Source organism: Procambarus clarkii, chromosome 23, assembly GCF_040958095.1.
Source record: "Procambarus clarkii isolate CNS0578487 chromosome 23, FALCON_Pclarkii_2.0, whole genome shotgun sequence".
Classification (NCBI taxonomy): Eukaryota; Metazoa; Arthropoda; class Malacostraca; order Decapoda; family Cambaridae; genus Procambarus; species Procambarus clarkii.
The window spans coordinates 35,019,167-35,034,131 of NC_091172.1; the positions used below are offsets into that span (position 1 = coordinate 35,019,167).

General features: G+C 44.6%; 2 protein-coding genes across 2 annotated transcripts in view; both read left to right on the top strand.

Moving 5' to 3' along the window:
• The window catches only part of LOC123764018 (tetraspanin-7), a 36,875-nt gene extending 21,939 nt beyond the window's left edge, over positions 1-14,936 (top strand). The window contains 6 exon segments of the mRNA XM_045751468.2: positions 2,640-2,828; positions 5,123-5,177; positions 5,180-5,292; positions 6,800-6,931; positions 7,585-7,668; positions 12,661-14,936. Coding sequence (XP_045607424.2) covers positions 2,640-2,828; positions 5,123-5,177; positions 5,180-5,292; positions 6,800-6,931; positions 7,585-7,668; positions 12,661-12,729 — 642 coding nt within the window. The 3' untranslated portion in view covers positions 12,730-14,936.
• Positions 13,156-14,103, top strand: LOC138367810 (uncharacterized). The gene has a single exon (XM_069329784.1). The coding sequence runs from the start codon at positions 13,156-13,158 to the stop codon at positions 14,101-14,103; it is 948 nt and encodes a 315-aa protein (XP_069185885.1).
• Positions 14,937-14,965: the final 29 nt, after the last annotated feature.

The window sequence follows — 14,965 nt, forward strand, 5'->3', positions numbered from 1 at the left end:
GACGGCCCAAGATATGATGGATTACATCACGCAGAAGTGCAAGGACGCAGCAAACAAGTTTGTCCCAGTCCAAAAGGAAAACGGAGAAATGAAGATGAGAAACCCATGGTTTAATCAAAGATGTAGGCTAGCTAAGCAGCAAAGTAAAAGGGCATGGAGAAACTATAGGGAATAAACAGGACACTGGAGAGCAGAGAAAGATACCAGAATGCCAGGAATGAATATGTCAGGATGAGAAGAGAGGCAGAAAGACAATACGAAAATGACATCGCAAGCAAGGCAAAGACTCAGCCTAAATTGTTGCATAGCCACATTAGGAGAAAAAACAACAGTAAAGGAACAGGTTATGAGATTAAGGATAGGGGGCGGAAGGATTCACTACAAATGACAAGGAAGTGTGTGAGGAATTGAATAAGAAATTCCAGGAGGTCTTCACCTTAGAACAAGGAGAAATTCAGAGGTAAGTGAGGGAATAGCTAACCAGGAACCACTGGAAGAGTTTGAGATTACCAGTGGGGAAGTAAGGAAGTGTTTACTAGAGTTGGACGTGACGAAGGCTATAGGCCCAGATGGAATCTCCCCTTGGGGTTCTAAAGGAAGGAGCAAGAGAACTGAGCCTACCACTCTCCATAGTGTATAACAAATCACTGGCAACAGGGGAACTGCCAGATACTTGGAAAGCAGCTAACGTAGTCCCGATATACAAGAAAGGGGATAGACAGGAGGCACTGAACTACAGGCCAGTGTCCCTAACCTGCATACCATGCAAGCTGATGGAGAAGATTGTGCGAAAAAAACTAGTGGAGCATCTGGAGCGAAGGAACTTTGTAACACAGCATCAACATGGGTTCAGGGATGGCAGGTCCTGCCCTCACAGGGTTACTTGAATTCTACGACCAGGCACAAAAATAAGGCAAGAAAGAGAAGGGTGGGCAGACTGCATATTTTTGGATTGTCAGAAAGCCTTTGATACAGTGCCCCACAAGAGGCTAGTGCGAAAGTTGGAGATGCAGGCTGGAGTGAGAGGGAAGGTACTCCGGTGGATAGAGGAATACCTAAGCAACAGGAGACAACGAGTCTGTGTGAGGGGTGAGGTCTCAGATTGGCGAGACGTCACAAGTGGAGTCCCGCAGGGGGTCAGTCCTTGGACCTATACTGTTTCTGGTATATGTAAATGATCTCCCAGAGGGTATAGATTCGTTCCTCTCAATGTTTGCCGACGATGCAAAAATTATGAGGAGGATTGAAACAGAGGATGATAGTAGGAGGCTACAAGATGACCTGGATAGACTGAGGTGAATGGGCCAACAAATGGCTGTTGAAGTTCAACCCGAGTAAATGCAAAGTAATGAAACTAGGCAGTGGAAACAGGAGGCCAGGCACAGGATACAGAATAGGAGATGAAGTACTTAATGAAACAGACAGAGAGAAAGATCTAGGAGTTGATATCACACCAAACCTGTCTCCTGAAGCCCACATAAAGAGAATAACGTCTGCGGCATATGCGAGGCTGGCTAACATCAGAACGGCGTTCAGGAACCTGTGTAAGGAATCATTCAGAATCTTGTACACCACATATGTAAGACCAATCCTGGAGTATGCGGCCCCAGCATGGAGCCCGTACCTTGTCAAGCTACAAGACGAAGCTGGAAAAAGTCCAAAGGTATGCTACTAGACTAGTCCAGAACTAAGAGGCATGAGTTATGAGGAAAGGCTGCGGGAAATGCACCTCACGACACTGGAAGACAGAAGAGTAAGGGGGGACATGATCACAACCTACAAAATCCATCAGGGGTATCGGACCGGGTAAACAAGGACGAACTTTTCAACACTGGTGGGACGCGAACAAGGGGACACAGGTGGAAGCTGAGTACCCAAATGAGCCACAGAGGACGTTAGAAAGAACTTTTTCAGTGTCAGAGTAGTTAGCAAATGGAATGCATTAGGAAGTGATGTGGTGGAGGCTGACTCCATACACAGTTTCAAATGTAGATATGATAGAGCCCAATAGGCTCAGGAATCTGTACACCAGTTGATTGACGGTTGAGAGGCGGGACCAAAGAGCCAGAGCTCAACCCCCGCAAGCACAATTAGGTGAGTACACACACACACACACACGTAGCCAAGGGGTGTAAAACTGAGAGACGCCATCTGACGACTACAGGTATGTGACGCAGCATCCCTGCCACACACTTCCGCTGCACACACACCTGCCCCAGACACCTGCCCCACACACCTGCCGCACACACCTGCCCCACACACAGAATTCCGGCACCCGTATGCTGGTGATGAGGAGTCCGAACGTTCTATTCACCTACATGCTCTTTGTGTTGAAAATATATGTAAATGATCTCATTATTTATTTCAAAATTTCCCGTCCAAATAATTGTGTTGATTTGTTCAGTGATTCTGAAAATATACTTTAATTCCCGTGTATGTGTCTTAGTACAATTTTCTCGGTAATTCATCAATATTAATTTAAATAATATTCATCAATATTATTTGATTTGAATCTGAATATTTAGTTAATTGTATTTATTCCCCATTTCACACAACTCCATTACCGCCATTACGTGTTATTTCATGACCTATTAGAAGCAGAGTTGGTAACCCTGAGTGCTGCACTGTGACCTGGACAGGTGATGGGGGCCATGATGCTGGCCGCCGGCATCCTGGTGAAGGTGGAGGTGTACAAGTACGTGGAGGTCTCCGCCGAGTTCTCCGCCACCGCCCCCTACGTCCTGGTGGCCACCGGGGGCCTCATGCTCCTGCTGGGGCTCCTCGCCTGCTGCTGCACCGCCAAGGGCCAGCCTGTGCTCCTCTACATCGTGAGTGTCTCGCTCACTGCCTTCTTATGGATGACAAGCAGGGATTTGTAGCTGTGAGGGGGATTATGAGGAGAACGTTCGAGGCCAGTATGGCTATATAACACGTGGAGGGGATATGTGACAGACTAAGAGCTGGGGAAGGTGAGGTAAATTGTGAGGAGAGAGCGCTAAACCAGTATGACTGACATACCTACGTGGAAGGGATGTGACGAGAGGATAGGAACGGGGATGGACTGAAGGAACCAACCACTTCGGACCATCGGGGATTGAACGCCGACCTGCAATAAGAGAGGCCGTCTCCGTACGACCAGTCCAAGAGATGAAGCACATTGTAACTAGGATGATTTTTTTTAACATCATGAGACCTTTGAAGCGTCACATTACAGACATTGCGGTGGGCTTCAATTGCCATTTAGTTTGTCCATACACTTGGACTAGTCGGTAGAACGACGGCTCTACTTCTTACAAGTCCGAGTTTCATCCCTGGTGGTTCATCAGGCTGAACATCGTTCCATCACCCTGTCATCCCACCACCAGCTCCTATCCTGTCCATCATCTTTTACGTGTGTTGTGTAATATCAGGGATTGGGGGATTTTATAAACTTGATACCGAACTTTACTTTACCTACTAACGTCAGAGACCCCAACCACTTCCTTGATGAAATAAGACCAACCACTACAACTACTCTGCTGCTGCTGTCGTCAAACAATCAGTAATGGACGCAGGAGTGTATATTGGAGGATCACCCTGAAAGCGTTGTATACGCGTAGAGGGGATCAACGTCAAATTTACTTGGGGAATCGGCTCCAATCTGGCCTATTGGTCTTGAATACACACCCTGTCGAGCCGCCATTACTCCCCCCCCCACTATCCTTATTATGGGATGAGCTACTACTCCCCTTTCACTATGTTACTGACCTCTCTCAACCTGTTTGTGACCGTCTCTCTCTCTCTCTCTCTCTCTCTCTCTCTCTCTCTCTCTCTCTCTCTCTCTCTCTCTCTCTCTCTCTCTCTGAACACTTTAAGTTCAGCTCCACACTTGGAGGTCCACTATATAATCTTCATCAGACACAAAGTTCCACCACGAACTTCTCCCACACAAACCTCAGAAATTTAGGTTGGACCACACTTGCCCTCTGACGCGCCAACACGGCGCTACTCTTGGTCGTCAACAAAATCCTTTTGGACAGTCTCTCAAACCTTCTCACAGTTCCGACTTGAGTCTACGATGTCGCCTGACAGGTTTCACACAGAAACACCTGCTTACTTTCCTCCACTCGAAGGGTACTTCACATTAGGGTGCACACAGGATACGAGCAGGACGCAGGCTTCAGGTCGTCCATAATAGTGCTCACGATCACTGACAAATGACGTACGACGTCCCCGACAGCTTCCTCACACTTTGTAAGAAGTAGTCTTAACTCAAACACTAAACCAAGAACCTATATTCTTCTTTCTTCCCAGGAGACACTGACGTACGTCTATTTCTGACGACTGTAGCAACTCAAGTGGCGCGTTACGACCTCCGTCCGCGTCACGACGTGTAACAAAATGTCGACATCTCAATTCATCTAGCTTCTATAAGAGGCTTGTCTTCCTGCCTTTATTATTATTATTAACATCTTTATTGACAAAATTAATTACAATTTTGCCGAATCTGAGGATTTTGATAGTCTTATTAAATTGAGGTTAATGCTAGTATTCACTGTCACGCAGGACAGAGGGTCATACATAAGACGTCTTCTGCCTGTCCTCTATTCAGCCATGAAAGATCAGAGGAGCCTGATCTTTCACTAACGTTTACTTAATTACCTACCTCCCCCTGACTGCTACCTGTAGTCAGGTGGGTAGAATACCTCTCACAAGGCTACCTGGGAGTCATAACAGTAAGCATGACATAACGTGTTCTCCTCAATACTTTCCTTTAACATTTAGTTAAGGCTTATAACATTGGTAAGAGTTTAACCCCTGGTAGCTGTCCTTAAATCTTTGTACCTAGCTTTAGCGGCCATGTGTTCCATTGTGAAAGGAAGTTGTAACTAGGATTTATGGACCATATTAGCAAGGTTTATGCGTCTTGTAGTCAGGGCGTAACAGATGTTTTCATTTCATATCATCTATTATTCAAATTTTCGTGGCTCTCACCGAATTATAAAAATCCTCCTCCCATGGTCTCCTGTCTGTGGTCTCCTCCCATGGTCTCCTGCCGTGGTCTCCTCCCATGGTCTCCTGCCGTGGTCTCCTGCCGTGGTCTCCTGGGGTGACCCTCATGGTCTCCTGACATGGTGTGCAGTACGCAGCCTTCCTGCTGGTGATCTTCGTCATCATGGTGGGGTCTGGCGTGAGCACGGGGCCTTCAGGAAGCAGCTGAAGGTGGGCTACGAGGACGGGCTCACCAGAGCCTTCACCGAGTACGACCGCTCCCCCACCATGAGGAGCGCCGTCGATAGTCTCCAAAATACGGTTGGTGTGTGTGTGTGTGTGTGTGTGTGTGTGTGTGTGTGTACTCACCTAGTACTCACCTAGTTGTGTTTGCGGGGGTTGAGCTCTGGCTCTTTGGTCCCGCCTCTCAACCGTCAATCAACAGGTGTACAGATTCCTGAGCCTATCGGGCTCTGTCATATCTACCCGTGTGTGTGTGTGTGTGTGTGTTTACTAGTTGTGTTTACTAGTTGTGTTGTGTTTTTTGCGGGGGTTGAGCTTTGCTCTTTCGGCCCGCCTCTCAACTGTCAATCAACTGTTTACTAACTACTTTTTTTTTCCCCACCCCACACACACACACACCCCAGGAAGCAGCCCGTGACAGCTGACTAACTCCCAGGTACCTATTTACTGCTAGGTAACAGGGGCACTTAGGGTGAAAAGAAACTTTGCCCATTTGTTTCTGCCTCGTGCGGGAATCGAACCCGCGCCACAGAATTACGAGTCCTGCCGCGCTATCCACCAGGCTACGAGGCCCCCGAGTGTGTGTGTGTGTGTAGGTGTGTGTGTTAATCTTCAACTTCCTTGTCTCCTGCGCTATCAATGCACTTCTGTTACATATATTAACCTGGTACATGTTGCCTATATTTTTCAGTATCTGTTGTGTAAAAAACGTGACGTCATTGTCACGTGCCTTGTATATTGGAACACAGAAGACGGTAGGGTGCAGTGGGCCTATACTGACCCATGCCGTACTTCACCTCACTCTCCCTCATATACTGAGTCACACCACCTACACTGTATTCACTTCTACTCTGTCTTTGACAATGGTTGACAAGGTTCAACGAAACATATGTCTTAGCCATAATTAAATTGTAAAATAAACTTGTGAGAGTTAATGTCTAAACTTCATTCTAAAGTGAAGAAGACCATAGATAATACATAGAGAAGAACTGAGCTTTCTTTTTCTTTTTTTTCTGAATACTTTCTTTCGTATTCAGTAACAATATATATTTGATTCCGTAAGAATATATAGTTTACGGCATGTATGTAATGATGGTATATTAATATATTGGCTAGCTGTGTCACCCTGGGGGGCCTCAGCCACTCCGTGTCACCCTGGGGGCCTCAGCCACTCTGTGTCACCCTGGGGGCCCTCACCCACTCTGTGTCACCCTGGGGGCCCTCAGCCACTCTGTGTCACCCTGGAGGCCTCAGCCACTCTGTGTCACCCTGGGGGCCTCACCCACATTGTGTCACCCTGGGGGCCTCAGCCACTCTGTGTCACCCTGGGGGCCTCACCCACATTGTGTCACCCTGGGGGGCCTCAGCCACTCTGTGTCACCCTGGGGGCCTCACCCACATTGTGTCACCCTGGGGGCCTCAGCCACACTGTGTCACCCTGGGGGCCTCACCCACATTGTGTCCACCCTGGGGGCCGCACCCACTCCAACACAGACATTAAATATAAATTAATTAAGCGCCCGGAGGTTATAGAGAGGATGAGGCTTGTGACGTCTCACATACTCATGGCGCAACACTCTTGCAGCTTAACTGTTGCGGCATCCAGAACGCCAGCGACTGGGTAGCCATGCCCTTTGGTCAGACCCACGACACGCCCTACCCCGACTCCTGCTGCAGGGAGGCCCAGGACAACGTGTGCCTCGCCCTACACCCTCAGGTAGGTGCTGGACCACCTCACGGACCTCCCACCGTGTCTCACGCTCCAGAAATATTCTCACAACAATTTTAGGATAACGATCAAATTGCTTCACACACCGAGGGTCGTAAGGAGGTCCTGGAAGTCTTAAGATAGTCTTATCAATCAAAACTAAATTATCAAGAGAAAGCATTAAGCTAGTATGACAAAAGTTGTATAATACATGTAAATAAGTAAGAGAAATCAGCTTTGCCTCAAAATAACTTTCGTCACTTTCTATGGCAAGTTTCAATATTGCTTCATATTAATAATCATGTCATTGTGTACTAGGTCACACCTATGCACACCTGGGCCTAGGCCCAGTTATATATATATATATATATATATATATATATATATATATATATATATATATATATATATATATATATATATATATATATATATATATATATATATATATATATATATATATATATATATATATACAGGAGCCCTTTTAGCCCTTTTTGTTGTGTTCTGTTTTTCCCTTGTGTAGTATTAAGGACATAAAAACACCGACGTGTTCATTATCTTTATTTGTATGTTTTCCGTATCTCTTTAACCTTCGGCAAGCACCTTAATGGTTGCCTCCGTGACGGGAAGGGTTGTGACGCCTCTCTCACACTCCACAGGGCTGCTACTCCACCGTCGTCCAGTTCCTGGAGTCTAGTACGGGACTCCTCCTCGTCAGCTCCCTCTGCTTCGCTGGCTTCCAGGTTAGTGGTTAGTGTAGGTGTCTCAGTGGTTAGTGTTAGTGTAGGTGTCTCAGTGGTTAGTGTTACTGTAGGTGTCTCAGGGGTTTACAGTGCAGGAGACATCCAGATCACTGGTGACTGGAGAACCTTTCCAGATCAACTTGTTTTGGAAATATTTCTTGGCGAGCCTGAGTGTTCTCGTGATAAGAGCCAACAGTCAACCAAGGATAGACTGTAAAGCTCCAGTGTGAGTGAGAGCAGAAAGGAAAAGATCTGAACTTCTTCAAGCTCCGGGAAGCCATGTTGAACCACTCAAATATTGGAGCGGTGAGAGTGCAGTCATCCTCACCTCAGAGGAGAGACGCTGGTGTAGGCAAAGGCTTCATGTAACACAGGCATAATAGATATTGTGTTGGGGGACAATATGGTAAGTAGCTCCATATTTTGTCGACTATACATCACTGGACAGTGTTAACTGATAATGCCAAGATATGGAGTTACTTACCATATTGTTCCCCAACACAATATGGTAAGTAGCTCCATACCTTGGCATTATCAGTTAACACTGTCCAGTGATGTATAGTTGACAAGTCCGTAGATATCAGAGGCCTGGTTGTTTCCGATATACAAACAGTCCGTGCGGTACATTTGGTGTCCAGTTGGACGAAGCCGCAGACGTACCTCAGATGTTGACATTCGAGATTCGACATTCCTCTTTCAGCCTTGGTTAGTCTCTGTGGTGTAGTGGTAAGACACTCACCTGACGTTCCCCGAGCGCTTTGTTATGGGTTCGTATCCTGGCCGGGGAGGATTTACTGGGCGCAAATCCTTAACTGTAGCCTCTGTTTAACTCAACAGTAAAATGTGTACTTGGTTGTAAAAACGATTCTTCGCGGCGGGGATCGTATTCCAGGGACCTGCCCGAAACCCTACGCGTACTAGTGGCTGTACAAGAATGTAACAACTCTTGTATATATCTCAAAAAAAAAAGATATACATAAAGAAGGAGGATTTTAAGGAAGGCTTTCTCTTTTGCCAGCCTCACGAAGCTTCAACTATAGGTGCAAATATTTGTGAACTAGTTGATTCATTCTTCAAATAGTGGGACTACAGTGGCATACTTTAAGTACTTCCTCAGTAGATGGAGCTCTGGATAAGCTGAGAGTCTGTCGGGCTTTAAAACAAGAATTGAAACTGTTAACAATTAGACAAAACATTTTCACTACAGGTACATAGGCAGAGTTTAGTGTCTAGTGAACTAAAGAAAGTGACTCGTACCACAGTCAGTTTATAAAGTGAAGTGTTCTCAATACTATCCTGCTCAGTATTTTGTGCTCGGGTTTGAGTCTGGTCATTAAACACTTTTATCACACAAAGCTTTGATGGTCATCTCGAGGAAATGTTGTTAAGAGAATGCTTTAACTACAGGACGAGCTGAAAGTGTTCTTCAGCAGTAAAGTCAAGAGGGAATTTCAGATGTATCATGCAAATTAAGTGATTCAAAGTCAGTTAATCCTCTTGCCTATCATGTTGGTATATTTACTCGCCTAGATATTCTCAACCATTCTTTGCCAAGGGCTCATATAGCCACTGACTTTATTAATAAACTCAAGGATGTTCTGATAAAACTTGAACTATGGCAGGCAAGTAAGGAAAGACAATTTCGACAAGTTGGAGACGTTTGGTGACAAGCAGGACGCCTATAATACAGAAGAGGCGGCAAGTTTATTAGTGGAACTCTTCTCCTCGCTGCAACACCAACATAACACATATTTTCACATGTGTCTGAAGAACATTTAAAGCTAGTTAGAAATAAAAAAAATTGTATTGCTTATAAAAGAAATTGGTATTTGCTTTTGTTAATTAATAATAATATTCTGAGAGAATTTATTGATGACCGAACTACACCTCAGAAAATGAAGACGACGAAACGGCGACGTGTCGGTCCGTGACGGACCGACACGTCGTCGTTTCTTCCTTTTCTGACGTGTGGTTCGGTCATCGTATCTTGTCACGCTGTTGTCACTCATCGTCTGCAGAAGACTTTACTGACCTTGTGAGCGACTTCAGTGGTTATGATCTCTCAGAAAGAATGTATTATGTTCTGGAGTAAGATATCCAAGTCGTGCCTGGGCGTAGCAGAGGTTTCTCGCTCACTTTTACTTTTCCCAACAACATAATCTACATTTTCCAACTTCTCATGAAAACTAAAATAGGATCTGGACTGAATGTGGAAGTCGACCTTCGATGTGTCAGAGTCAGAACTGCTCTTGGGTTACCTAGACTTGTAGACCAAGATCAGCACAAGTCATCTTATTAGTTCACTCTGTGGTTGAGGCTTTATTAGTAATATTTTAAAACAGGTTCTCCCGTTAAGATAAGAAATGCAATTTTTTTATCTAGTCTTCTGCAATATGTGTGATTTTTTATAATTCACATTTAAGTAGATTTTGGACATTTAAACCCCCAATACATTTGCCTGGAAATAATACTTCAAAACCATAGCACTTCGCCTGTACTGTCAGGGGGTCACTAAGACACATTGCTAAGTTGGCTTCCTTGGTGCAGTGTGAAGGTCACTATTTCTTTCCGAGAATGTTACATGTAGGAGACCCAGTTTACCCTCACTGTGGGGATTTGACTTGTGAGATTTATATTTATTTAGTTTATTTTAATTTATATAGTAATTCATATTTTTACGTTAATTTATATTTTTCGATAGCAAATTATGATGTTTAAAGTGGACTGTATGATTTAATATTCTCACAAATCGCTTTCCTTACACATTCTAGCGGGTTTATGGTATATTTATGTAGTCATCAATATAAATTATAGGTTTGTAGACATTTACTACAGTATTAAACTACATATGTTAGTAACTAAATGTGAAGGCCTTATCTGTGTATAGTGGGCCTGCTCCAGCAGTTAGGAACAAGAATGATCCCACCAAATAATGCTGGTGGTTGAGACTGGCATCAACACCTGTACTGGTGTACAAGGTAACTTGTGTTACTTCTTCCTCTTCAATTACACCTGTCGAAGGGCACTCACAAATAATAGTAGTAATCCTAAATATAACAGCTATATCAGAGGAAATGTGGGTATAATTTATGAGATAAGGTCCACGGAATATTGGCCTTGTTTTGTGTTTCCCTCGCATTCTAACCGGCTCACTCTACCTATAACATTTTTGAGCAGGAGTGAAACAGGTAATAGACGAGTTTTGGAAAGAACATCTACCTTGTTGTCGACAATGTGTGTTGATAATGGAAGCACTTTACATCCCATAACACTGGTAAAAGGATACATTATCGGAGCTAAATTTGCCGCAGCGAGACAGGTTAAATTAATTGGTGACTCCCTGTGGCCTCCTTCCTACTGACGCCTACACTGTTTTGTCCAGATGTCAAGCAGTGGTTAAGACCTACATTCACTTTATTTTAATTCTGATAATTTAGTTGATTCAAGGGAAATGTTTTTATGATGTTTACAGTCCAGAGACTGCTGTATTCAGGATAATTCCCAATAATATAGCTGGTGAATTGAATAGCGACGTGGCAATAATATCCACATTTTCTACTGGAGGAAATTTCCACTGTGCTCTCGTTTTCTATGAGTTTTTAAAGCACTATTTCTAGGGTTAATTTGTTATCATGGTTAGAACCGATGGCTTCACGATCTATTTGTATGAGCATCAGGGCTTAGGAAGGGTGCGTCTTTAGTGCCTCGAGTGTTTGTCTAAGTGTGCATTCTGCGTTGACCAGCGGAGTACAAACTGGATCCCAATAGTCTCCATCATCATGCCCATAGTCTCATCCACGGGCAGGTTGGTGAAGAGCAGCTCAACATCCTGGGCCCATCTCACGCCCACTGCTCGTGACCCCAGAAATAAGTCAACAAATTTCTTTAGAGACTTAAGGCTGAAAGTACACGTAAGGAGTACTTTGAGTCTGTTAGTCAGTCTGTCCGTGGGAGTGGGTATCTGGCTGGTGAAGGGTCGAAATGGGTTTCCAGGTTTGTGGGTCTTGACATTCCAATAGGAACATCCAGGCTTATACTCTCCAATAGTTTTCGCCGGTGAAGTCCAGATATTTTGGCATTAACAATTTCAACCAATATGTTTACCTTTGGTTTGAATTCGGCAGCAGAATCCCTTGATCTTTCGGAATTTAGTTTGGTCAGAAAGAATGAGGTAAATTTTCTCAAAATATTCATCCTTTTTAAGGATGACGTAAATTGCCGATTTAGCATATCTTCTGACAACTATTTCCGTACTCACACACAGCTGAACCTGCTGAACCGCTTTGAGGTCAGGAGAGTCTGGTGTATCTGTAGTTGCCTCGAGTCTTTCCTCCCTCCTCCAGAAGCTGTGCTGCACTATCGTTGGTGGTGACCTTCCATGATGCCTCAAGGTGGCGTCCAGCAAGGTCCAGCAGGGTCCAGCAGGGTCCAGCAGGGTCCAGCAGGGTCCAGCAGGGTCCAGCAGGGTCTCCAGCCCCACCTTCCGGGCCTTCTCACTTGCTCTGGACATAACGTGATACTTTATTTCCAGATTTAAGAGAGTATTTTGGTCCTGATTGAGTTGACTTTTGCGAAATGTGGAAATCCACCATAGATAGACCCAGTCAACGTATGGACATAAGAAGTAAGGAAACAGTAGCTGCTGGCCTATTGGCCCATCCGACACCTTACTTAACCTCATCCTTCTTAGTTATACATTCACTTACTTGTATCTACTTCAGCTCTGCCTTTGAAAATGTTGACAGGTTCAACTAAACACATCTCTTGTCGTCAGGCCATAAAACTGTAAAATGAACTTTAGACAGTTAAATATCCAACTTCCTTCTCGAGCGAAGAAAAAATATAGAGAAGATTCGTGCTTGAATCACTGATCTAACCCTGGTAGTCATGTTTAGCTAGAGTCGCCTAACTAGGCCAGATTAACAAGGTTAATTTGACTAGAGTTATGGATAACATCAGCTTGGGTGTCTAATGCTTGTCCCCTCTATACAGCTGGTGGGCGTGGTGCTGGCCTGCTGCCTCGCCCGTAACATCAACAGGGCCAAGTACGAGCAGGTCTGAGGCCGCGCCCCGCTCCCCCGCCCACTGCCTCCGCCCACCGACCAGCAGTACGCCCACGCCTACACCCACCCGTCTCGCCCCATCGCTCACGCCACCATCGGCAGGAGTCTCTCGGGCGGGGCGAGGTCCCTGCCCCGGCCGACGCCCAGGCCGGCGCCCCCAGAGACCTCATTCCACGTTTAAGTTCACCTGATACTTCGAAGACGACCTCTTCTGCTGGGCTCACTACCTTCTCTACGGCTTCAAGAGTTGTGTTCTTTCTTAAGTTCTTCCATATGAAGGCGTGGATATACGGAAGCAATTAGCATACTGTGGGCGTTATCGACTGGGTGTTTGGGAGTGGGGAATGGGAGGGAAGTGGGGCATGGGAAGGGAGTGGGATATCGGAGGGGAGGGGTAAAGGGAGGGAAGTGGATGTAAGAGACAATGAGAGGGAGGGGATGGGGCAAGGGACAGTGTGTGATGGGAGTGGAACACAGGGCGAGGCCACTCAACGGTGACGTGGACAATAACAAACATCAGCTGATGACAGCCAGCTGCTGTGACTGTGACGTGGACAATAACAAACATCAGCTGATGACAGTCAGCTGCTGTGACTGTGACGTGGACAATAACAAACATCAGCTGATGACAGCCAGCTGCTGTGACTGTGACGTGGACAATAACAAACATCAGCTGATGACAGTCAGCTGCTGTGACTGTGACGTGGACAATAACAAACATCAGCTGATGACAGTCAGCTGCTGTGACTGTGACGTGGACAATAACAAACATCAGCTGATGACAGCCAGCTGCTGTGACTGTGACGTGGACAATAACAAACATCAGCTGATGACAGTCAGCTGCTGTGACTGTGACGTGGACAATAACAAACATCAGCTGATGACAGCCAGCTGCTGTGACTGTGACGTGGACAATAACAAACATCAGCTGATGACAGTCAGCTGCTGTGACTGTGACGTGGACAATAACAAACATCAGCTGATGACAGCCAGCTGCTGTGACTGTGACGTGGACAATAACAAACATCAGCTGATGACAGCCAGCTGCTGTGACTGTGACGTGGACAATAACAAACATCAGCTGATGACAGCCAGCTGCTGTGACTGTGACGTGGACAATAACAAACATCAGCTGATGACAGCCAGCTGCTGTGACTGTGACGTGGACAATAACAAACATCAGCTGATGACAGCCAGCTGCTGTGACTGTGACGTGGACAATAACAAACATCAGCTGATGACAGTCAGCTGCTGTGACTGTGACGTGGACATTGGGTACATCTGTCTCTCGCTCTCTATATATATTAGTGATCATACTTTTGTATTGCTGGAAAAGGAGGAACAAAAATCAAGAATATCAGAATCAAAATGATCACAGATATGTTCTCTAGTTTTTTGTTTCCCATTTAGGCTATTTGAGGTTAACAACTGTACATAGTTCATCGTTATAGATTTAACATTTATAAATGTCGTGTTTGTCTCCTTCGACTTAGTGAAGAAATTAACGAATTTTCATATATATATATATATATATATATATATATATATATATATATATATATATATATATATATATATATATATATATATATATATATATATATATATATATATATGTATAACAATTGATACATTAACATAAAGTCTGTTGTTGCAAAGTTAAGAGTACACTAACTGACACGGGCGGTAGTTAAGGGTTTAATGTTAAGAGAGCTTGTACTTTGTACTTTGTTATAAATGAAACAATGCTTCTGGTTGACCCGGCCGCTTATACATACAATGTCTCTGTGTCTTGTGCTCCTCTTTGAAGATTATATGAAGTTAAAACTCCTTTATACATAGAACATGTGCACGATGAATGGTACCCTGCCTCTCCGTGTATATGTATATCCAGAGGCGTATGTATACTGTTTCTCGGTGTATACTCACTGAAAGTTTACTATAGGCCTGGACTGTTCAAGATAAATATATACATGCTGGTGGCGAGGCGAGAAAATGTGGTTGCCTTAATAACCCTCCAGAGGTTGCTAGGCCCGGAGGTCAACTCCACATCAAAACAAACCTCGATTGTCCGTTGCCCGAGACGCTATGCGTACTAGTGGCTTTACGTATTGTATGTACTACCTACATCTATAAATCCATCAGAATGTTTGTAACTCTGCATCCATGTATGTACTTTTACTAAATAAAATATTATTATTATTATTATTATTATTATTATTATTATTATTATT

Excerpts from the sequence above, each read along its gene's own strand:
- LOC138367810 (XM_069329784.1), top strand. The coding sequence starts at position 13,156 with ATGAGAGGGAGGGGATGGGGCAAGGGACAGTGTGTGATGGGAGTGGAA.